General features: G+C 47.1%; 1 protein-coding gene across 13 annotated transcripts in view; it reads right to left on the bottom strand.

Moving 5' to 3' along the window:
- Positions 1-11,986: 11,986 nt before the first annotated feature.
- The window catches only part of LOC113141824 (filamin-C-like), a 34,255-nt gene continuing 20,981 nt past the window's right edge, over positions 11,987-25,260 (bottom strand). For 2 of the 13 annotated variants that reach the window (XM_026326390.2, XM_026326394.2), the window contains 24 exons: positions 24,855-24,978; positions 24,618-24,774; positions 23,420-23,536; positions 21,984-22,173; positions 21,881-21,904; positions 21,348-21,595; positions 20,669-20,731; positions 20,049-20,148; positions 19,544-19,684; positions 19,240-19,368; positions 18,840-19,013; positions 18,245-18,406; positions 17,726-17,929; positions 17,203-17,355; positions 16,984-17,106; positions 16,614-16,859; positions 16,049-16,318; positions 15,828-15,965; positions 15,602-15,717; positions 14,976-15,108; positions 14,458-14,634; positions 14,159-14,377; positions 13,844-14,050; positions 11,987-13,276 (listed from right to left, as the gene is read on the bottom strand). In XM_026326390.2, coding sequence (XP_026182175.1) covers positions 13,089-13,276; positions 13,844-14,050; positions 14,159-14,377; positions 14,458-14,634; positions 14,976-15,108; positions 15,602-15,717; positions 15,828-15,965; positions 16,049-16,318; positions 16,614-16,859; positions 16,984-17,106; positions 17,203-17,355; positions 17,726-17,929; positions 18,245-18,406; positions 18,840-19,013; positions 19,240-19,368; positions 19,544-19,684; positions 20,049-20,148; positions 20,669-20,731; positions 21,348-21,595; positions 21,881-21,904; positions 21,984-22,173; positions 23,420-23,536; positions 24,618-24,774; positions 24,855-24,978 — 3,803 coding nt within the window. In that variant the 3' untranslated portion in view covers positions 11,987-13,088. The remainder of the gene's footprint in view (positions 13,277-13,843; positions 14,051-14,158; positions 14,378-14,457; positions 14,635-14,975; positions 15,109-15,601; positions 15,718-15,827; positions 15,966-16,048; positions 16,319-16,613; positions 16,860-16,983; positions 17,107-17,202; positions 17,356-17,725; positions 17,930-18,244; positions 18,407-18,839; positions 19,014-19,239; positions 19,369-19,543; positions 19,685-20,048; positions 20,149-20,668; positions 20,732-21,347; positions 21,596-21,880; positions 21,905-21,983; positions 22,174-23,419; positions 23,537-24,617; positions 24,775-24,854; positions 24,979-25,260) is intronic. The other 11 variants (XM_026326393.2, XM_026326396.2, XM_026326395.2 and 8 more) reach the window with 9 other exon arrangements.

Here is a 25,260-nt window from a genome sequence, read left to right as displayed (position 1 = left end):
AGCCTGAGAGACCGAACCCAGGGCAAAAACCACGACGAGCCTGTCGGAGGCTGAAGCTTGTTGCTGTGAGTGCAGGTGAATCAGATCATCAGAGACCGAATCTCTGTGCTGTCATGTCTGAGCTGCAGGAAGTAGAATGTTTTTCGGTGTCTGCAGCACAAAGGAGGCTCGATGACATGAGGTCGACATGTAATATCCCCTGGAGATCTGGGCCACTTGCATATGTGGTCCTAGATCCGATTCGTGTTCTGCTCCACCTCCACCTCCCTCTCCTGCTCTCCTGCTCTCCTGCTCTCCTCCTCCTCCACCTCCTCCTCCTCCTCTTCCTCCCTCTCCACCTCCTCCTCCTCCTCTTCCTCCCTCTCCACCTCCTCCTCCTCCTCTTCCTCCCTCTCCACCTCCTCCTCCTCCTCCTCCTCCTTCTCCTCTGTGGCTGATGGTGTTGAGGATGATGGAGAGGAAAGCGATGACCTTTCAGTCCAGTTTAGTTTATGGATGTGTCCCTGATGGTTAGAGGTCAAACTCCGACCTGCAGCCCTGACAGACTTTTATTTCCTGTCCAAACACAAAGTGAGACAAATAAGAACAAATATATTTTTCAGCTGTTTCTGTCTCCAGGTGGACGTTGGCGGCAACAACGGTCAGTTTGTGTTTGTGAACTGCTGCAGTCGGTCTGCGGTCAGTTCCCTCTGTGCAGCCAAAAACACATTCTGAGCATTAAACCTCCAACACGTTTCTGATGGAGTGTGATATATGACTCCAGACCAGAACAGAGTCAAAACCAGAACAGAGACTCAAAACCAGAACAGAGATTCAAAACCAGAACACAGACTCAAAACCAGAACAGACACTCAAAACCAGGACAGAGATTCAAAACCAGGACAGAGACAAAACCAGAACAGAGACTCAAAACCAGGACAGAGACTCAAAACCAGGACAGACACAAAACCAGAACAGAGACTCTAAACCAGCACAGAGATTCAAAACCAGAACACAGACACAAAACCAGGACAGAGATTCAAAACCAGAACAGACACAAAACCAGAACAGACACTCAAAACCAGAACAGACACTCAAAACCAGAACAGATTCTAAACCAGAACAGAGACTCAAAACCAGAACAGACACTCAAAACCAGAACAGATTCTAAACCAGAACAGACTCTAAACCAGAACAGAGACTCAAAACCAGAACAGACACTCAAAACCAGAACAGACTCACAACCAGAACAGACACTCAAAACCAGAACAGACTCAAAACCAGAACAGACACTCAAAACCAGAACAGAGACTCTAAACCAGAACAGACACTCAAAACCAGAACAGACTCTAAACCAGAACAGAGACTCAAAACCAGAACAAACACTCAAAACCAGAACAGACTCTAACCAGCTTGATAAACATAAACACACACTGGAGTCCTCTGACTGGCTGCAGGTATCTGACTGACAGGAGTCTGATCCGGCCGGACTGCAGGGCAGCGTCAGGTTCGTTTCGTGCATCAACCCCCCGCAGCCTCCCGGCCCCCCCGTGTGGAAGCCAGAGCAGGACCGGAGTCATTTATTTCCGCAGGGCTGGCAGGGCAGCGCCGCCCAGAGAGAGATGGGGGTTTTGTGAGTGTGTGCTGAGGAACACGAATCAATCCTGGGAGCCGAGGAGCTTCGAGCCGAGTGCGACTGCAGGAGGACGCCGATAAAAGCAAACGTGGCGGCAAAGACGGCGGCAGATTAATGGCTGAGCTGCTGATGCAGTTTGTGTCACATCATCACTCACTGAAAAGACTGAAGACATGTGCTGCATTCAGAAGCTCCTCAGGACCAGGTCCAGCTGCTTGTTGGTTTCATGGCTCTTTACTGGAAAGAGAAAGTTTATAGTATAGTATAAGTATAGTTTCAATCAGGTCAGTCGTTCAGTCAAGTACTGTGCTTAACTACAAATGTGAGGTATTTGTACTTTACTGGAGTATTTGTCTTTTTCAGATTTCTACTTCTACTCCAGATGTTGTACGTTTACTGCACTGACAGTCTGACTGCTGCAGATGAAATTTATGAAGTACTTCATCTTAAACAACTACTGCAGTAAAGTTCAACAACAATATTTATCAGGTACTTTTACTTTGATACTCTAAGTACATGTACATAGTAATACTCACATTTTATCTCTCGGATTTGAAAGCAGGACTGAAACTTGTAGTGGAGTATTGTGCTGTACTTTTACTGAAGTCCACCTGGGTCTCCTCCCAACCGGCAGCAGTCCTCGTCGCTGCAGCAGGGTTAGGGTTTGCTGGAGCCTTGTTTGTCCTGCTGTTCGGCTTTGAGTCAACAGTGTGTCCTGTTCTTACCTCACAGGTAAGATACTGACCCGACACAGCAGGACCGAGGTTCAGGTGCGCGTGGCCAGATGGCCCAGTTCTGTTGATGACACACACTGGAGGATGAGTGAAATGTGCTCGTCCACACAAACACTAAAAGCACAATTCACACCTCGCGTTCGTTTTCTGTTCTCCACTTCATCCCGATTCCCGACTGACCAAAGCCAAAGTATGAAAAACCTGAACACCGTCTGTACCTGCCACACTGCTGCCCAGGTGTGAGCAGCCTCCCTCTCTGTCCCTGGGAGTCAGGAGATGGATGATTCAGCAAGAAAGAGCTGGTTAACCTGTTGATGCAGGCGGGAACAGAAAACACATCTGTCTCTGTAACAGCCTCCTGTCTGCACCTGTGGGTGCAGGTGATATTTTAGGTGCTGATGGGCCATTAGAGTCACATCGTTCGCTTCAGCCTCAGGAAGCAAAACACTGAACTAATGAGACTCTGCACAGACCAAACAACCACAAACAGGACAAACACCTGAGGGACGGCTGAAGTTTCCATATCTAGATCCGATTCCTGTCCGTCTGAACGGTCAGACCAGAATCCATGTGGTCGTTTTAACGTCTCCCTCCTCTGCACATGTCGCCTGTCGTCATCATTCAGTGTGGGAAACATCAACATGGAGGAGGGGGGGCAGTGGAGAGACCAGGAGCTTCAGTCAGACCTTCATCTGATTTACATCAAGCAAATAAACTTTTCTGCAACGTGTCAGTTTTTGTGCAGTGATGTGTTCATTTCCCTGGTGCTTCGTTCACACACACACAGAAACACACACACACACACTGGTGAGGATTTGAGCTGCAGGATTGTTTTTTTCGTGTGGGACCAGCTGCAGATCTGCTCAACAACAGAAGATCTGGACAAAAACAGCTGTGCAGCTGCAGCAGAGCAGGAACACTGCCAGGAAACTAAGCAGAAATTTATTTTGAAAATCTCAGGAAGCCATGCCACAAAATAAAAAACAAAACACTCTTCAGTAAACGCTCTTTTACTTGCATAGTGTTTTTCTACACTCAATGCACTTTTTACACTATTTGTGCATTACACACATTCACACACACATTTACACACTGATGGAGCAGCCACTGGGGGAAACTTGGGGTTCAGTCTCAAGGACACGTCAACATGTGAAGCCAAGGATGGTGGTGTAATCCCACTACATCCCACTACATCCCACTACATCCCGGTGCATCGTCCAATCACAGGGCTGAGCTCTTTAATAAAGTGAGAGATGTTTTTAAAAACGTCAGCTCTTGAGAAATAATAAGTCTTAGCTCTCGTCCTGCGACTCGTGCACGTTAACTTCCTGTGCTGGGGCCTTCACAGTCAAACAGCTCATTAATATTCATCCATCCGGGGGGGGGGTCATGCATAAGATCAAATGTGACCTTCTGGATAATGAAGGAGGCTCAGAGCTGGATGTGGGGCGGTGCCACATGAAGCTGAAAGCTGCTGTTTGTCATTAGACTCCACAGTCACATGAGGCCACTGAGGCTCCAGCTCTTCTGTCCAGATGTGTCTGTCCAGATGTGGAGAGGTTCCCTCCAACAGCTGGACTCATGTTCTGCTTCAGTCTGTGTTTACCTCTGACCGCCCCCCGGTGTGTCGTCTGAAGATGAGTCCACACTCCATCAGCACACAGAGCTTTGAAATAGAGACAGGCGCTGATGTAAGTCAGGCCGACACTGTAAACAGTGAGAACAAGTCCACAGCCACTGAGCCGATGCACAGCTCCACCAGGGAGAGGGGCAGGAGCTGGGGCAGGAGGGTCTGCACATCCAGGACTTTTCTCAGGTTTTTGTGCCTTAAACTAATTTCTGAGTTCTGTTTTTGTGACTTCCATACATCCTTCACTTTGACCAGATACTTTAATGTTTGTGAGAATCTTAAAACTTCAGCTTTTGATTCCATATTTCTTTTCTTCTATGACATGTTATAGCTTCTTATATTGAAAATGTGTCTTTAAACCACATCTGCTTCTTTTCCTTTCCCTAATTTTCTCTGCTGTATCTCAAAACTATAAGTTTTCTCTCTTGCACTTCCAGAATTAGGATTCTGTGACCTACTGACACACAATTTGATCATTCCTGTACTTTTCATTAGTTCAGTTCATGTTTTCGCTGCCTCACCTGTTTTTAAAATCATTTGTGGTAACGGTCTCCTACCTGAGACCAAGGATTTTAAGACCCAGCCTCTGGTTTTAACGTGGGGGTCTCCACCTTCATCCACCATATGCTGATAACACACAGTGTCAGGACGACGGCGCATAAACATAACGAAGGCATGGTTGAACAAGGCGCTGGGGGAAACTAACATCAGTGAATCACCACTTTAGGGCCAATTAAGACAAGTGGGTTTCTAAGTGTTTTCAGGTCCACGGGGGGCTGACACACACCCCACCCACACTCCCACCAGCTGCTTTATTTAGTGATGGGAGCAGCGAGGAGCCCCCCTCACTAAAACACCACAGAGACATGCAGCTGGTCTCCTGCTGCCGCCTCCACAATGTGACTGAATGAAATTTAATTCCAGCAGGAGAAAGAAACACAGCTGAAGAATTCAGTGCATGTCTGGATTTCACAGGGGGGTGAGAGCTCCAGGGTAGAAAGGTGACATTTTCATTGTGTGCATTGTGTGCTGCTCTGTAGGGTGCACATGAACGCTCGTCCTGAGGGTGGCGCTAGGGGAAAGAGGATGGAGCCGTTCAGATCTTGGGGTTCGCCCTCTGCAGAGCAGGAACGAGCTCGTCCTCCTGCAGGGTTTGTTGTTTTTCCTGCAGCTTCAGGGAAGGAACACAGGCTGCCAGGGCCACCAGAGTCCACCTCCAAATCCTGGATTTAAAGGGGGGGTGGAACCGTTCTTCCCTGGACATCTGCTGATACTGGTCCCAGACAGTCAGCAACAGTCAGCTGGAGCATTTCTGAAACAGTCACGTTTGAAGTGATTGTTCTGTCGCTGAAGCAGGATGTTGTGTTGCACCACAGCACCAACAGGCAGGAAACATGATTTTTTACAGAAGCTGGAGTACGTGACAAGCCTGCACAGGCAGAAATCTGCAGGTCCACATGCTCTCTGAAGACAGAACACCATGTCCCCCCATCAGAGGACATCGGACAGCGAGAACCAACCGTGTCTAGGTGATGGGAATAGAGGGCACGCCCCCTCCTGCACGGCTGATGGGAAGGAAGGAACGGCTCGGTCTAATGGAAACCAATTACCTGATCATCAGAGTGGTGAGAGCTAAAGCTTGAGCACACCAAGGTGAGCATGTGTGTGTGTGTGTGTGTGTGTGTGTGTGTGTGTGTGTGTGTGTGTGTGTGTGTGTGTGTGTGTGTACCTGCAGTGTGCCTCAGAGCAAACAGGAAGCACAGTCACCTTTGTGTGATTCAAGCTCAATTTAGAAACAGACAGAAAACAGTGAACACACATGAGAAAAAGGTAAAAGTCACTTTGTCTAATCCCAGAACCAGCACCTGGTGCCACGGGTCCTCGGGGTCTAGTGCAAGTTTGTCAAAGGAAGTCAGACTGGTCCTCAGACGGTGCCAAGTCTCAAGTCAAGTCTTCGAGGTAAGTCCATCTAAAGTCCCAAGATCTGAGCCTTTGGGGCCAGGTTCACGTCTCACATCTGTCACAGTGAGTGTCGGGTCCAAAGACCAGGGAGGGTTTTACTTTAGTCACTTTTAGGTTCTGTGTCTCAAGTGAGGGACAGTGTTGACATGTAGAGACAGTTTCTTTCTCTGAATGAGAAATGAAACTATCGAAAATCCTTTATTTACGTCTCTTAGACTTGGATTTGAAGTATTTTGTATATAAAGTATATTCTAGTGCTACGTTGAGAAATTGGTGCTAATAAATTGTTGTTTAGAGAAATAACTCCACAATAAAAGCAGCCTCGATTCTGCCTTTCATGTTTTGCAGTTTTACTGTCGCCCAGAAGAACGAAGCACTCAGACTGTTTCCTTCTGTTCCTGAGCTACAGGGGCCGGACTCCAACACAAGACGTTTGATAAGGAGCCGGCGGTGGATGATATGAGCTCTGTGGTGGAGAGGTTTTCCGGGACAGCGCTCATTTTTCCTCCCTGGCTGCGGCTCGTTGGAGAGAGAATGATCCCTTCATCATCTCCTCCATCGATCAGCCGGCAGACAGATAAAGCCGAGAGTCGGACTTCTCTCTCCATCATCCTTTACTTCAGTCATTACTGCAGAGCCTCTGCATCATCCCGCTGCAGCTCTCGGCTTCCCCTGCCTGCTCCTCCTCTGACAGGCAGAATCAGAGTTTGGACTCAAAGCGAAACCCCATAAAAACCACTCAATGGCAGAGCGGGAATGATGGTGTTTTGGTTCAGTCGAGCAAATCAAAACTTAGTCTGAGTGAAATCAGACGACAGTCTTGTCTTCATGAGCAGCCAGCTGCACCAAAGTTCAAAATAAAAAAAGTCCCACTGGAGGTTTCGAGGTTTCACACATCACCGAAATCAACAGCTGATAAACCAGGTCCTATGAAACTGAACTGTTGCAGTTGGTTCAGTGACTTTCCGCCCCCTTCTCGTTCCATATTGTTATAAAGGCCTTAGGGTCCACATGATGAGTGAGAGTTTGGCTGTAAATTCAAGTCACGTCTCACGTGGCTGTTCTGGTGTTAAGTAGAGCACAGGGTTTACAAAACACTCCAGCTTTAAGTTAAAATGCAGCAGAGGTTCACTACACTCTGGTACTGAGGCAGAAGGTCTGGGGGGTCCTGCAGGAAAACAGGTCCAGGATGTAACAGGATGATGGAGGGACGAGAAGGAAACTGAGAATAAATGGACAAAGAGAGAAAGTGGAGAGGAAGCAGTGAACACTGTAAAACCTCCATCCATTACCTCCAGTGGACAGGCTGTAATGACTGAGTCTCAGCCCTCAGCTCATTATTTATAAAGCCCCCCCCTCCCCAGGAGACGCTGAGGCCTGAGGTGGGGGTGTTAATGACAAAACTGAAGTTGACTTTAAAATCGACCTGCTCTCCTCTTCCCTTCCCTCCCGTCGTCAGCATCATTACAGACTGAGCTGATTGCACAAAAGGAGCCTTCACTGCTTTCCCCTTCATTCTGCAAAACACAAGTTGGGATCAATTCTTCCTTATTTTGTATTATCCTTTAAATCTGTTCACCTCCACAGACCAGTGTCAGGGGGTGTTGCAGGACATGCTGAGAAAATCACACGGATCAATCAGAAAAGACCGAAAGGCAGAAGAAGTGAAGTGAAAATTAATTTACATGAAGGAAACGTGCAATGACGCCATCAAGGAAACAGTCAAATCAGTGTAGGAAACCTGAACGTGGACTCTGTTATTCTAAACTTCAGCTCTGGGTGCTGCAGTAAAAAGGGCTCCAGTCATATCCTCCAATTTAATGCTCACTTCTGATTTGTCCTGGTGAGACTGTCAGACTTAAACTGGATTAACAACAACCCTTAAACTGTGTAGATGCTCAGGTCCAGGACATGTTACAGCACATTCATTTCTAACTCAGGGTGAGCTGCTAAGGCTGCACATTATTTAAATACCCTGATGTATAAAGCTTAATGTATAGCCCATCCAGTCCTTTACCTACAGCCCCAATAAAACCAGTGAATTTTATTGTGCAACACTGAGGGGCCTCAGCTCACTGCTCCCTGGGCTGCATTAGTCTCTGCTGCTGCAGAGCTGCTAATAAGCTGCAGCAGAGTGTGTGTATGTGTGTGTGTGTGTGTGAGAAACACACAGGTCTCAGCTGAAAACACTGACTGGGTCCAAGATAATCAGCCGTGAGCGTTAGCGTTGTGCTACAACAACCTCTGGCTGCATCAGGTTCAGGTGAGAGGGCTCAGCCTGATCCAGATCCACCAAAGTTCATCGCACATTAAACCTCACACACAAGATTATAATGATACGAGTTCACTGACACAGGCAGAGAGTCTGCCAGGACAAACCATCCATGTGAGTCCACGTGAGTCCAGGTGAGACCAGGTGAGATGTGCCCAGGAGGACAAGAGCTGTCAAACAGGATTCTACAGAGTCCTGGGTTAAGGCTCAAAGATACATTTCAGGTTCTGGTTCAGGTTTAACCTTTGACTTTTGTAACATCGTCTTTTTCTCTGAAGCGTCAGTGCTGCCCAGGCAGAAACCAGGTCGACATGCTCTCTGAAGACAGGACACCACGTCCTCGGTACAGAAGGTGCTCGTTATCACTCTGACCCCCCATGGGGATTTTCACATTGTTAGAATTATTACTGTTGTTGGAGGAAACGTGGTCACATTGTCTGCTTTCATGCTTTCTTCCTGTGAGCCGAGCAGCACGACAGCTGGATAGTTTAATACTCTACACAGCGTATCAGACGGGTTCTGCTCTTTCTTAAAGGATCTGGACACGTTTCCATCCAGTGACGTCAGAGCAGAAGCAGGTGACCACTCCAGTCGACGACTTTCCTCGGGACGTTAATGGACATTTCATAATCCATTACCGCTGCTCCCGGTGGACTGTGGGAGGAACAAGGAGGAAACCAGTCTGCCATGTTCAGTGTAGGATGGAGGAGTGCCCCCCTCCCCGTCCAATCGGCTCCTGACTGAGAGCTGGAAAATTGGGGTGAAAGGAGGATCAGAATCTTTCCTCCCTCGCTCGGTGATATTTTTCTGTTAGTGGTGAGAGCTGCAGGGTTTTCTAAACCAATCAGTGTGTCCGGCAGAAGGTCGTGACCTCAGTGTTCTGTTCTTCATCTGCACGGGCTCAGTCTGGGCCTTTCATACACCTGACAGTGCTCTGCTGTCACACACACACACACACACACCGTGTCTCATTAAAGCAGCAGAATTGACTGATCATTATCACATATTTTATTACTGTGATTATTTCCATTCATTTTATAGACGCACAGATCAATTTGTGTCTGAACAACTGATTGGTCAACGAAAAGCAGAGACGAACTCCGACAAGCCGACTGAACGAATGTCTCTGCTCTCGTCAGTCGAGAGCTTCGCTCTAATTAACATGTCGGTGTTCAGAGAGACGAACTAATTGCTAATTGCGGAGCCTGTTGAGCTTTGATTGGACGCTGATCAGGTAAACACTTTAATTTCCTCTGAGATCACAGAAACACTCACAGCAGCTGGAACTCTTTAAATACCCTCACATCAGGGAGGTGATGCTGTTGGATCGAGACTGCAAGTCCCAGGCCACTCGGAGTCCAGACGGGCCACATGGTTTGTGTAATTCATAAACTAAAATGCAAATAGAAACTTAACTGCGTCTAGAAATTCATGACTAAAACTTCACCCTTTTGTTTGACATGAACTAATTTTCCTGCACATTATGCTTCTGGATTTGACTTTCTGTGTCCAGCTGATGGCAACATACAAACATTTGTCCTTGGAGTCGTCAGTGGAAAACTGTGACAGGAAGAACAATGTGTGATGTTTGAGCTGTAAAAGCCTGAAATGTGTTGTTTTGTCTGCTGCTGGCTGGTTTCCACTCTCTCGCTGGGACTCACTTGTTCTTATCAGAGCTGCAGCTGATGATTCACAGCAGACCAGCAGCAGCGTTTGGCTCAGACTCAGTAAAACACAGACTTCTATTTGAACATGTGCTTTTTCCCGTTTCCTCCTGCTGATACTGTAAACCTCCCCTCCAGTCTTCTTTGAGTCTTTGTTTCTTGTCAACAAATACACGAACAGGCAACCCTGTTCACCCTAACCTCTGACCTGAGCACGGGACCGGCTCAGGCAGGAACTGATGAAGGCCATGTTTGCATTTCTGTCTGTACCAGGAGGGACGGACCGAATAAAGGGAGGAGGAGGAGGAGGCCGCTGTCGTCTCCTGGATTAGAAATCCGGATGGTTAAATTAGGGAGTATTTTTAGCTCCCGCTGCCCCGTCATCCCCCCTCTCAGAGGCATTCATTACAGCCGTCCGCCCAGACTAATAATACCCACAGTGATGCTGCAGGAGGACGGACGTCCTGGAACAACATGAATCATCCTCATCAAGCAGCAGGCTTCACATCTTAAAGCCCATAGCTTCTTAATCTCTGATCACTGGGAGGAAAATATTTGTTCTCCACAAAAAAGAAAAACAAAAACCCTTTTGATTGAATATTGTGGCACTGGGGTCCAAAGTGATGAAGACGATTTGGCTGAAGAAGCTAAAATCAGGTACTGTGGCAGTTTGACACGTCTGAGGACCCGGAGACTGAGACAGAACAAAGAATTCACACTTTGTTGTGTCAACACCATCCTTCTTCTTCTTCTTCTGTCAAATTAAAGTAGAAATATCTGGTGCAGTGTGAGCTGGGATATGAGGACTCACTGAGGAGCAGTGAGATGTGAAAGTAGCTGTTGGGACACGGGGAAGGAGGAACAGCAGCTGCTCACAGACCTGTTTGTCTCTGTCGATGCTTTTCTGACTCCGGTTCCTTTTTGACATTCGGCTCATCCTGCTCCCTCAGCCACATCTGCGCTTTTCAGCTTCGTTCACTGTGAAGTTCTGCTGCCACCTGCTGGTCATTAACTGTATTTCGGTGGTACAAGGTGAGGAAACTCCACTGTGAATTTAGTTCAACCTCTCTGGGCTTTAGAGGGATCTAAGGCTGAGAACTCAAACGGCACTGGGCCCACTCTCAGCTCCTTTACAAAGTCAGAATCACCACAGCTGCCGGTAACCGTTCCTGGTTTCCAGAACACGGCTCGGGGCCCGTCCCCAGTGCAGCTCATTCTCAGCTCTGAATGTGACGGCACAGACAGCGTTAGAGTCATGATGCCACCGTAGAGTTTCAAGCTGTCCCAGTAACTACGTGCTGCCTCAGAACACCCCCTGGAACCAACCATGCAGACAGACATACCTCAGGGGCTTCAGCCAGATGTTCCCAGCTCAGCCTCACTACTCGGTCCAGGTCTGTCTGGCAGTATCAGATCCAGGTCAGCACTAGATGGAGATCAGTTCCACCTGCTCTTCACTCGAATGTCCCGAACATTCAAATCTGAAGATGTGACCACAAAGTTCACCATCAATGTGAGGCCTCAGGTGGACTCAGCCTGTGCTTGAACCTGGTTTTTGTTGGGGCCAGTTCACAAGTCCCATCCAGTTTCCCTAATCAGGGCAAGGCAACACAGATTGGGAACATTCGACGTGCTGGGGTTCATGAGTCGCTCTTTGTCTGGCCCCTCCTCAGTGACCAGTCTGCTTTGGGAGACCCCCCCAGGGGCCCCTGTCCCCAGTAACACAGCTCCCAGGATCAGAGGGGCACACATACCCCTCCACCATGGTAAGGTGGTGACGCTCTGAGAGGACCTGTAAAGAATAGACAACAGGATCAAACCAGCACAGAACAAAAAACAAAACTAATCTGATCTGTCTCTTTAGCAGACAAACCTGCTCACCGGGTTCTGGTCTGGCTGTTAGGGGGTACGATGCTTGTCTTCAGTCGCTGCGGTTTTTCCCATCAAACTAATAACAATAACACTAACAAAGTGTGTATGAACCATTAGTCACTCACCAGTGCAGCAACTTTTTGACTTGTCTTTTGTATTTTCACAGTGAAAATTAGAAAATAACGTTTTCTTTCATCATATGAAAACAGATTTGGACCGAAAGGAAGATTCCATCAGTTTCACGGCAGCAGACGAGCAGCAGCGGTAACACTTTTATTATGCCTGCACAACCTTTCCAGATCACAGGTTGAACATATCAAACAGTTCATCTGATGCATATAAAATCACTATAAAACATCACTCTAATATCGTGTCATTGCAACATCACATTCACAAAATAAAGTGATTGTTTCACTGCACGTCCTTCCTGTGGTTAAAATGACATCATGACCTGCTCTCTCCACGGTAAGACCATTTTCTGTCAAAGAAAATCAAATGAAGAAAAAAGCAGAATAAATAAAATCAAAGCGAAGAGTTTAGTAAAGTCACAGCACAGTTTGCCCTGATCCTCTCAAAACTTCAGCTTTATGCAGCTTCGACCAGACACCACAGGGAGTAGCTGCTGCTCCTCCTGGTTCTACTGTCCCACATTAGGAAGTACAAAAAAGGGCAATTTCCATTTTGAAATCCACAGGTTTTGCTAAATCCAGAAATATCCACTACAAAGCTTATTAATACAATGATCTGAGAAGTGGTCGTGCCCAAATTACGCAATTCATCATAACAGAAAGATCATGTTTCCCTTGACTGAATCTGAATCAGTGTAACTTTGTCTGCCGAGTCTTTCAGTGCCCGGGGTCTAACAGGGTCTAACGGGGTCTAATTCAAATTCAAATCTCGTCTGCACGAGACGCAAAATGAAATTGACGTGTTTGAACAACATCCGGACTAGAGTGAGGTAACTTGTGCAAACACGTCAGGGACTTCAGATCCTCTGTTACTTTGCCTCTGACAGCAAATCCACTGATTTTCTCACCTGAATATCAAATCAATCCAAAATACTTTGGTTTCACAGAACAACATCTAGAATAAAGTTTAGTATCGGGCCAAACGGATCAGAAGAGACCAGATGCTGTTTCTCATTCATTTAAAGGTGAAGCACCAGCATTTCAATAAAAAACAGACAGAATGAAGAACAAACCGTCTTGACCTGATGCTGTGGACAAATGTGGTCACATATAAAACACGACAAACGGGAACATCATTGAGAACATTGGCACGAAGTAAAACAGAGTCCAGTGCATCATGGAGGGTGAGAACCTGCAGAGCAGTGACGCTTTCAGGGGACAGTTACGTGGAAGGGACTGCCGGGGACATTCTCGTCCCCCCATTTGACGATGAGGATGTAGCTGCCCTGTTCTTTGACGGTGTATGTGACGTTGTACATCCTGTTGCCCACGTGTTTGACGTAGACCTCCTCGCAGGGCGTCTTCGGCCCGTGAACCCCAACCATCAGCATGTTGGTGCCTGCAGAGTCAACCACAGAGACAGAGTCAACCACAGAGACAGAGTCCTCCACAGAGACAGAGTCCTCCACAGAGACAGAGTCCTCCACAGAGACAGTCGACCACAGAGGCAGAGACGACCACAGAGACAGAGATGACCACAGAGACAGAGTTCACTACAGAGACAGACGACCATAGAGACAGAGACGACCACAGAGACAGAGACGACCACAGACAGAGACGACCACAGAGACAGAGATGACCACAGACAGAGACGACCACAGACAGAGACGACCACAGACACGACCAGAGAGACAGAGATGACCAGAGACAGAGACAACCACAGATAGACACGACCACATAGACAACCACAGAGACGACCACAGAGACAGACATGACCACAGAGATGAACACAGAGACAAATGACCACGGAGACAGAGTCAACCACAGAGACAGTCGAGCTCAGAGTCCACCACAGAGACGACCACAGAAACAGACACGAGCACAGAGACAGTCGACCACAGAGACAGAGACGACCACAGAGACAGAGACACCAGAGACAGACTTCTTCAGGTCAGATCCTCCTCACCTGCTTTGCTGCAGTCGACTGTGAACGTGTTCTTCTGACCTATGAAAGCCTTTGAGAGGCCGGCGCCCCTGGAGATGACTTTACTGGCGTCAGAGGAGAATTTGGGTAAGGAGGCAAAGGCCCCGGCCTTCGCAGACGACTTGGTGACAGTTTCCACAAGAACAGATGATGTCTCATGCAGACTGTGGCCCCCAGACAGACGAGGTCCTGCACAGATGAATAAATAAACCTCAGCTCTGTCACAACAATGCTGCAGAACTTCAGGTCAGAACATCAGGTCCCAATTTCAGGCTCATACAGAACTCTTTGACGCACCTGAGACTTTGGCCTTAAAAGGACTGCCTACGATGTGCTGGGGTCCTCCATACTTGATGGATATCAGGTAGTTTCCAGGGGCCATGGGTGTGAAGGAGACCTTGTAGCCCTCTGGGCACTCCTGACAGTCCATTTTCACTTTTGACGGTCCGTCGATTGTCACAGACAGGGCCCCCGAGCCGGCATTACATGTGTTCACGATAAACTCTGATGCCACACCTGAAGGAGGACACGGGTGCATCAGTCACAGAATAAAATCGACTTGTTTTCTCGACTGGCTTTGAAATGAAGGTAAATACCTGTGGTTCCTCCCTCCAGTCCAGGTCCAAAAGCAGACACCATTCCAGGATCTCCAACCTGTCCTGGCTCTCCCACTCTGATCTTAAAGGGACTGCCGGGAACATGGCTGCTATTGAAGCGAACATCGATAGAATGAATCCCGTTCTCCCTGGGGACGAACCTGATAGCATGCTGGTCTGTAGAACCACAAGGGGGACATAAAACATCAGAGAGATCTTACACATAAGAAGCTGGGTCCTGTATTATCTATAATAACTCCAGGTTTATATCAATCCTATTTAAAAATAACTTTTGTTCTTTACATGACAAAATGATCCTAATAATTTTAATTATGTTCCCAAAATTAACAAAAGAGCTAAATGCGTTTCACCAGAAGTGTCGGACATTTGAAAAGTTAACTGTAGGCGTAGTGACTCTGTTTTGGATCAATACGCGTCTCTGGTTTTTCCTGGTAAAGCTAAAGGTTCACATGAAATCCTTCCTCTCAGACCACACACTGCCAGCTGCTGGGTCTCACCACTGTCCAGCTCACTGAGGTGACACTCCTCGATGGCCCCCGATGGCGTGTGGATCTTTGCATCGATCAGGCCTCTGGCTCCATTCAGCTGCACAGCGAACGAGGCCTCCTGCCCCACTTTCAGACCCACATCCTAATGGAGAACGGCCAGCAAAGAGGGTTTTATTATTTTATTTATGTTAATACACATCCACAGCCTGTTTTTATATGAAGTATGAAGTATCTGAGCCTGCACTAGGTTGAGTCAAAGCACTGTCATTACGTTCCTTTCCATGGATCTCTTACAATTCCAAACTGTCAAAAATAAGATTTTTTGGTTTTCACAGCTGGAACTATTTTGGAAGATTTCTCCCTGTTGTTCCTTTGCTCTTAGTGAAGATCAGCACATTGACCTTTCCCTGTGTAAATAAAGTCTGTGGTGCAGGAGACGACAAATGGTGAACTCAAAGGTCAGAGGTTAAACAGTTAAGAGACAGGTATCCATCCACATTTACTCACATATATAAACCAAAGTACAGTCAGTAATAATAAATGTATTTATAATAAAGACGTGGCCTTTAATAAGAGGGTTTGATGTGGAGAGCTCAGCTGGCTCTCGTCTGAGTTGTAGAAGATTTCGTTCCCACCTGCAGGCTGGTGATGGTGAGGCGGCGAGCGTCGTCACACAGAGTGGCGATGGGGACGATGAAGGGAGAGTCTGGGATGTGTTCGTCGTTAAATTTAATGGAAACCTCATAATCACCTGGAGAGAAGACAACAGCCAATGACTGAATAGAGTTTTTCCGGCATGGTCATGCCTCTCTGCCAGAATCCTCAGTATTGATTTCAATAAGACTTCTGCCAGAGCCTCACCTGGCTCCTGAACCACGTAGGCGACGCCGCAGGACCCGTCCTTTCTGTCTTCAAAGGAGATCTCCGCCTTGCTGGGTCCCTCGACAGCGATGGAGAGACCTCCAGCTCCAGCCTCTCGGGTCCAGATACTGAATTCAGCTGAAAATTCACAACCACATTTTCAACAGTGTCACTGAAGGTAAAGAAGAGAAACAAATCTTGAATAGAAATTTCCAGCACACCTGGGATCCCGGCCACTCCTCGCTCCAGTCCAGTTCCTCCTGCTCGAACTTTGTGGGCCCCTCCCTCTCCCAGGGGCCCCACAGTAAACTGGAAAGGGCTCCCAGGGACGTGTTGGCCCCGGTATTTAACGTTTACGGTGTGAGGGCCCATCTCCTGAGGGATGAAGCGGACACTGTAGGTGCTGTCTTCTCCTTTAATGATCTCTGCATCATCTGTCTTCCCTCCAGGGCTCGTCACCTGAGCCGTCATGTCCTGGTTACCTGCCTCACCTGAGGGGGGATAAATCACACAGTTTGTCCTGCTGAACATTGTCTGTGAGTGTTTACAGCACATGCACCAAGAAAATACCAGCATGCTCAGGTCCACAGACCTTTTCTTTTCTTACATCCCCCAAAAGTGTCTGTCCCTGAGCAGCCAGAGTAAAACGCAGACATGACACTGACATGCACAATCAGGTTAAATGAACAGTGAAGTTGGACTTTGTTCCCAGTCTAACACTCATGCACACACTCAGGAAACTGGTTTAAAGGTCCTGAATTAAAACACACACTGCTCCACACACACCGTCCTGCAGCGGCGGCCGGCTGCCGCTGAACCCGCTCAAATTCTCTCGTCCTAGAAAATCTCCAAACACGTCCCTGAACGGGTCTCCTCCGACCTGTGTGCTCTCCTCCACACGGACCTCCCTCTTCGTCTCTCCTCCTCGGGTTTTACTGATTTCCGTCCTCTCAGTGCGAGTGTAGGTGTGGCTGCTGCGAGTGAATGTCCGAGTCAGACGCTCCTGAGCCGAAACCATCTGAAACCAGTTCCCTAAAACCAGTGAGAGAGCCAGGGTGGACAGGAAGGAAACGAGGGACAAATAGAAGGAGGTGAAGAGGAGGAAGCAGAGGGGGCAGGCCTGACAGGTGGCAGAGACAGACGTGTCACAGCTCACCTGGTATTTTGAGGTTGAGGTCACAGGTGCTGCCCACAGTAGCGATAGAGGGAGCCTGACGTTTGGTGGTGATACTCTCCTTCATCCGGCCCTCACCAAACACCTTCACTGTGAACGGACTTCCTGTTGGGTCAGAAACAGAACATTGGAGGAAAGTCCCCTTGTGCTTTTACCACCTGGGGTGAAATCTTTGGGTCTGAGGTCACAGGTGCTTCAGACCTGGCACGTGTTGGTCAGCAAACTTGATGTTGATGATGTAGTTCCCAGGTTCAGTGGGACAGTAGGTGACTTTACAGGTCCCGTCCTCCATGTCCTCACAGTTGATGTCCACCTTACTGGGACCCTCGATGGACAGGCCAAGACCTCCATAACCTGAGAGCAGACAGGAAGAGATTCAGGTCCACACAAAAGGAACTTCCTGTGCTTCATGGATAATAATTAACAGAATCTTGTTTATCATTACTTCTAATTATACATTGAAAAGTGACACATGCTCTTTTATGCAAAACTGCAGTTACTGTCCCTCAGTCAAACCTCTAGTTTAAAATTGTTGTTTTTACAATAAATCATCTGCAAAACTCAATAACAATAAGACATAAGTTTAAGGACAAATGATTATGTTTTATTTGAATATTTCAGTTGTTACACGTGGAATAAATGTGTATAAATGATCTTATTAAAATAAAAGGTCAATCCTGTCACTTCAAACATCAACATCAGCTGTTATAAATAATGTTCGTACCCGCGCTCCTGGTGTCGACGATGAACTCGGCCACCTCGAAGGTGCGTCCCTCGACCAGCCCCTGGCCGTAAACCTTCACCTTACTGGCGTCTCCGATCTCAGACTGACCCACCATGATCTTAAAGGGGCTGTTGGTCACGTGTTTCCCACTCTTTTTCACACTCACCACGTGTTCACCCACTTCCTTTGGTGTGAAGGAGATACCTGCAGGCAGGAGAAACCAGAACTCACTTGTCTGTTATTCTACTGTAAAACATCCTTAAACCTCCTTCGATGAACCAGAGCTGGGACTAAGTCCTTATTTTCAAGTCTAATCCGAGTCCTAAACTTTGCATTTAAAGTCCTAACAGGCTGTCAATAACAGGCTAATCTAACACTTGGCAATGAGACATGGCTAAAGTTGCTGATTATTTAGTTTAGGCTACAAGTCCTGGATACACCTTGGATGACCAGTGCTAGCCTAACATTGGTGTTCTTTTTGCAGCTTCCGTGCAGTAATTTTAAACAGTAAAAACGGACCGATGTGTCTGTTGGGCAGCCTCTTCAGCAGACATGGCTCCTCGTTTCCAGATGGCGCTCTGATTGTCGCCATCAAACTGCTCAGGTCTGTCTCCGTAATCTTTAATGAAACATCTGTTGCCGTGCCAACGTTAAGCTGGGATGTCCTCATAGTGTCGTCACCTGGAAATCAAACATCAATTAACAGAAAACAACTCAGTGTGCCAGTGTTTGGTACAGAAACATGGTTCAAGTAATGACTTGACTAAAGACGAAGAGACGGCTTCACTAATAGAAAAAGCCCAGCAAACCTGCATAACATGAACTGCTGTTTATATATGTAACGTTACTGCGGAGACACATTAATAAAAAAATAAACAAAGTGGTCCTGATATTGAACCCTGGAGAACTCCATGAGACTGACTGATTTGTAAAAACGTCAGTGGAATACAGAACTGTGAAGAACCTGTTGTTTTAGCAGGTCAGTTCTGCCACAAAACACAAAAGTGCAGAGCAAGAATCAGCTGATCTGCTTGTATTTAAGATGAAAAAACAAAAAATTCAAACTTGCAGCTGCACCGCTAAATTAAATATTACAGTGATTCAGGTTTAGTACCAGTGATCTTGGCGGTGAAGGGGCTGCCGGGGATGTGTTTGTCATCAAACTTGACAATGATGTTGTAGTCTCCAGGTGCAGTGGGCAGGTAGGACACGGTACACGTCCCGTCTTTGTTGTCTTTACAGCTGATCTCTGCTTTGGATGGACCCTCGACAGCCAGAGACAGACCCCCTGCAGGTAGACAGACGATACATTCAATGCTGGTCAAAAAGCAAGACAGTCCTTTTTATTCCTTCATCCTTTTTTTCTATTTATTTATTCTGTGAGTGTAGAATATTATTTATTTTTAATTAATTAGCAAATATATGCTCTGTCAATAAACCTTGAACTGAGTTATGAGACTACAATTACTGACAAATACCTGTGCTATATAAATTATGACTCATGGTGTTGATACCTTCTCCAGCATCTTTAGTAACAATAGTGAAGGTAGCTGGCCTGTTCACCATGCCGTGGCTCAGACCGGGACCGTACGCTGTTACATGACCACTGTTAATGGCGTCAACATAGAACTGAAGTGGACTTCCTGAAGCAAAGAAGAAACATCTGCATAAGTGTGACGTTTCACAGTGTCATTAGAGTTAAAACATTCTGATTGGTCAGACCTGAATGAGATAGCTCAGGACACCCCAAAATAAAACTGTATGCTCTTCAAAGGAAAGAGCAGAGCAAACTCACGTCAGAACCAGTGGAGGAGTTACCTGGGATGTGGTTGCCGTCGTATTTGATATCCATCTCATGCAGCCCTCGTTCAGTTGGGGAGTATTTCACAGTGACAGTGCCGTCTTTGTTATCGATGATGTGAGGGCAGGCGGTTCGACCGGATGGCATTCGTACATCACCTGGATATCAAATCAACACCTATTCACTTATCATGGTTCCCACTGTGGTTCTGGAGTTAAATTCTGACAGAGATTCTGCAGGACTCAATGTGCCATTGGCTGCTATTTTGTAGCCTAGTGATATGTTCTTTTTTCTTGCCAAAAATTCGAGGTGTAGATGCAAACCAACTGTGATCGTCTCCTATTAACAAGCACGGTATGCGCATCCAAATCCTGATTTGTCTTATTAGAAAACTACGAAATAGCCTCACCCCTGTTGGTGTGGACCTGCACGTGGGAGTTATTCAAAACACAAACTGAGCAGCTGCTGACACTGAAATGTGGGTTTTAGTTGTCTGATGAGATAAACAAAGCCAGCTCTTACCTGTGATCTCTCCTTTCTGCACAGTGAAGGGAATGACCAGACTGAAGGGGCGGAGCATTGGCTCCATCCCGTCCACGGGGCTGATGGGATCATCGGTCGCCTAAACCAGAGCCAGAGAGGAGGGCAGTTAGTGTCACATGCTGGGAACTCTGGGAAATGAGCCAGAGAGGAGGGAGGAGGAAGCAGAGAAGCTGAGACAGCATCAGGGGCTGGATCCAGTTCAGGTCTGAGACTGGTCTAAAACCAGTTAGACAAAACATCTTTTAACTGTTAAATCCTGTTAATGATGAAAATCTGAGCAGGAGCATAAATAGGTGTTTAGTGTTGCACATTAAATATCAGACATCAATACGAAATAAAAGTTAACACATTTAAAAAGCAACAAATATAAAAAGCAATGAAGAGAATAATAAAGCAAATATAAAGGAAAAGACAGACACAGAACAGAGCTGGAGCTGTCTGTAGTTTTTAGTCTGAGTTAGTTGAGTCGAACTGGTGCCGCTCATCCAACATGCAGCAGCAGATTCAACTTGCAGCATCATGCTGAGCCAGAAAATCAATCAGCGCACATGTGCAGTTATTGACTGTGGGACAGATAAAGCCCAGCAGGAGCCGAGTACCCAGCGCTGCTGGAACTGGACCTTGTCACTTGGCTCCTCTACTACTGGGACGGTGTCGCTCGCCTAACGGGGAACAAGGTAAACCTTTAGCAAACAGACACACACAGCTGCGTGCGCACCAGCAGCACTAATGTCTGTCTGTTGTAGTGAAGCTCCTCATGTTCTCCTGGAGAAATTATTGAAATATGACCAGCAGACGTGAGTTTAAAATATTTATATAAAATATGTTTAAAGGGTAAAACTTAACTTCAACCACAACTTTCAACTTTACCGTATAAATGAAGGAATGGCTTTCAAATGATTGGCCCCTTACAAAGTGCCGAGAATCCATTTGAGTTCCCCACAGATCATTAACAGTGCGTGCATGAACCGCATTTTAAGGTAAAAAACGTGCTCTAGTGTGGTTGCTCTTAGTTTTCAGAGGTAAATTACGACATTTAAAGGTTTGCAGATTAACACACACATGAAAAGTGCTGCCACTGTTAGAGATGTGTTCTGTTAATTTCTTCATTAGAACATTAATCAATAACCAATCATCCAGGGGTTCCCAGTCTGATCAGATTGTAACGGTGGAAAATGGCTGGGTGACGTGCAGCTCCACTACACATCGGACTCTTGGACCAGGAACCACTGACCACACAAACCCGGTCCTCCCAGCCTGTGCAGGACCGCGACTCACCACCACGTGGAAGGGGCTGTTGGGAATGTGTTCCCCTCCAAACCGGATGGTGATGACGTATTTCCCGGGCTCTGGAGCTGTGTAGTAAATATCGAAGGTCCCGTCGGTGTTCTCCACAACGTCCACGTCCAGCTCTGCCCCATCAGGAGTCGACACCTTGCAGGTGACTTTACCTTTCCCAGCAGCCTTTGCATCAACAGTGATGACGGTTTCCTCTCCGATCTGGATGGTGGGGCCGATACCTGATCCTGACAAGATGGAGGACGAGTCAGCTGGACTACTGAACAGGAGGAGAACTGGGCGAGCTGCGGTTTATATGGATTAAAACACTTATGTATACTGTGTGTACTGTAACTTACTGGGGCTGCAGACAAACTGGACTATTAAAGCAGCATCGAACTAAAGTTATTTCAGCCTTTCAACCACAGTGTTAAAGGATCATGTGACATTTTTCTATCCCTCGGTGATGAGAGCGCCGCCGCCTCCACGTGACACATTTTATGAGCCTTTGCATCAAGAGAAGATTTACTCACCCAGGCCGTGTCCTCCGATGGACACTGTAGGAAAACAACAACAGGCTCAGAGACCAGGAGACACTTTCAGGTGGTCAAATGTGATTGGTGGAGAGAGTCTGACCTGTGACCAGACACTTGCTGGCATCTCCGGTAGGGATGGCGTGGATCCGGTACGGCGAGTATGGGATCTCGTCTCCTCCGTATTTGATGGTGATGGTGTAACGTCCCGCCATGTCAGGGACGTAGGACACCGTGTACGTCCCGTCTCTGTTGTCTCGGATGTTCGCCTTCTTCGGTTTCCCCTCCGGATCCTGGACGCACACACAGGAAGTCAGTGGTGGGTCTGGGTTTGTGTATACATCTGTACAGCAGACTGAAGTAAAACTACTGCGAGGGGAAGTACTGGCCATCAGTGGTCTCATACCTTTGTCATGCACTTATCTCACACAGCAGCTCGACATCTTACTGTATTTGAACTTTTGGTGCATCAGCTCCACCTTTGCCAGCTCCAACATTAAAGTGATCAACACAATCATCAATAATTAGAATTCAATAATCATAATCAGATCCGTTCATGTGAAATGGGCCATCGTGCCCAATGACTACTTTTACTTTGGATGATGGTACTTTTAAGTACTTGTACTGCAGTAACATTTGGAGTGCAGGACTTTTACTTGGAACAGAGGATTTTCACTGTGGATCTCAGTGCTTCTTCCTCCCCAGTCACTTTGGGTTCACCAGCACAGAAGCTGCTAGTTATTGTAGTTTGACCTGAAGCTACAACTAAACTGAAGCAGCTGCTCTGTGGATAAACACATCAGTGTTTGGTCAGGACACTGGAGTCGTGGGGCGGTCTGCTCGATGTCTCCAGGAACTGGACTCGATGGCTGCTGCTGGTTTGAGACCAGTGGTGCTCACAGTGCTCACATGCATCGAGCGTCTGTGTTTCTACGAGTCCACATCACACAGGGGCAGCAGAGGAGGGCTGGAGGTTTATGAAGCACCCGGTTAGTGGAGAACTGAAAACCACATCTGTCCGTTAGACAAGCTGAATGGAGGTCAGTCCACATGGAGACTCGAGGGGGAGGGGGAGGCAGGAAAACATCACGTGTAGAGTCAGGACAGACTCATTTAATATTTATCAGCTGAACAAAATGTTACTGTTTTACATTTGAAATAGCCAAATACAAGCAATGAACGAGGAAAAGGTGTCTGAATAAATCTGAGTTTAAATGCTGAGGTAAGAAGCTGAAAGGGATTAAAGCACTTTCATAGAGTCCATAAACTGAGAGGATAATCCATCAAAATGCCCTAAATTACTCAATGAGTGTTATCGTGAATTAATCCTAATATTACAGTAAAGATCAGTTTTATGAAGAACTAAACTGTGAGACATGTCAGGATCCTTCCTGAGTCCGAGGCAGCAGAAAACCACCTCGACTGTGAGAGGCTTTTCCTCTGAAAGGTAAAATGTGACAAACAGGAGGTGGGGGAGGGAACGAGGGGTGGGGGAGACATGAGACGAGGTGACGGAGGCGTCGAAGCGCCAGGCCTTACGCAGCCTCTCTTCAGAATACTGAAGGGGATGGTTTTCTTTAGTATATGCGACTCCCACACCCTCCTGCCCCAGTCCTCCACAAACACAGAGGCCTCTCGCCTGCAACCATCGGGACCCTGCAGCGACAGCAACAAGCCCCGGCAGCGGAGCAGTAACAGACAGAGAGAAGAGACTGGGGAGCGGTGCAGCTGCAGGTGTGTGTTACCTTTCCTACCAAACACCTCTAGCTCACATCAGGCGCTTTCGGACCGAAGCAGCTTTTCATAGAACTGTTAGAGGACGGTTCGTGTGTCTGAGGACGACCACAGGTCTTAGTCTCTGTTCTACTTGTTTAGCTCCTTGTTCAGGGCAGGAGCTCTCCCAGGAGTGACACCGTGACACTGATTGGTCGAACACGGGGCCAAAGCAGCACCGTGTTAGCTGATACACTCTGTTAGCCGCCTACAACGACGACGCTGAAGTCCAGGGTTTACTGAGCCTCTGTGGGACGGAGGAGTTCACAGAGATCTGGATGGGTCTGAGTGAAACCAAAAAAAGTCAGTTGTCTTGGTCTGAAAGCGCCTTTTCAGTCCTGACGGAGTACAGACTCTGAAAACCTTTTGGGGTTTTAGGGTCTGTAAAAGTTAATAATAATCATTCAAATCCATTTAGAAGTGTAGTCACTGCTGAACTGGGGGAACTGAACTTTTTAAGGTTTCTGAGCAACCACACTTTTGTTTTCTGCACATTTCAGATGTGAACTGAGCTGCTGCCTAAGAAAAAGAAACTGGTACAAATTTAGGTTTTCATAGTCACTGAGCTGTCAGTTTATTAGGTACCTGTATAAATGTAAAGAGGCACTGTAAGTATAACACAATGTAGTCCAGCAGCTGCACAAACTGACTGGGTCTGACACGGTGGTTCCTAATAAACTGACCAGTGTATTCCAGTGCAAACAGAGAAACATGGTCATGTAATGTAATGGAAGGTGTAACAAGCTACATGGATGTTTTGTTGTTTGGTCTTTTTGATTAAATGATCAAATTAAACATTTGGGAACAGGCGTATTAGCAAACCTCCTATTTGACCTGAAGATCCTGCTGGTTCTTATTTACCTCTATGATATAAAGGACAGAACGAGAGGTCCCACACTAGGTCTGAGATTGGAGCTGGTTTAAAGAGCAACCATTTAAAGCAGAACAGGACTCTGCGACTCACCAGGATCTGAACAGTGAGCAGTCCCTCTCCAGCATCTCGTGCATCGATGGTGAATTCAACCGGTAGACTGGCAGGAACCCCGGACGCATTCAGACCTGGGCCGCTGGCTCGGACTTTACTGGCATCATGAGCCGGTAACGTCTTGATCTTGAAAGGACTGAAAGGAGACATGTGAAAGGTGAGACCTGAACCGGCCAGACCCGGACTTGGTGATGTGCTAGTCTCTGCGGTGCTGACCTGCGAGGCACCTCCTGGTCCGCGTACTTCACACACACCGTGTATGGGCCGTCGCTGGCCGGAGTGTAGTTGACTGTGTGTGTACCGTCCCCATTGTCCATGATGCTGATTGGCTCGGCCACACCTGAAGAACCACCAGGAGATTTGACTTCAGTTCTGTTCTAGAGACAGTTTTGGACTTTGGTTTTAGACAGAGGGTTGTCTTTGGTTGTCCACAAAGACAAAATGTTTGTCAGGAGAAAAAAAAAATATTATTTAAATTCAACATTTCCTCAAACGGTGCTGGAGATCAGGTTAGAAGGTGTGTGGGGGGGGGGACCCTGTGTTTGCAGCATGTAGGGACACACACAATCAATAAAAACCAGAACAACATCATCTGAGACAGAAGGAGCTTCAGTGGAATAAA

Source organism: Mastacembelus armatus, chromosome 23, assembly GCF_900324485.2.
Source record: "Mastacembelus armatus chromosome 23, fMasArm1.2, whole genome shotgun sequence".
In the NCBI taxonomy this organism is placed as follows: Eukaryota; Metazoa; Chordata; class Actinopteri; order Synbranchiformes; family Mastacembelidae; genus Mastacembelus; species Mastacembelus armatus.
This window is presented reverse-complemented; position numbering and strand designations above follow the sequence as displayed.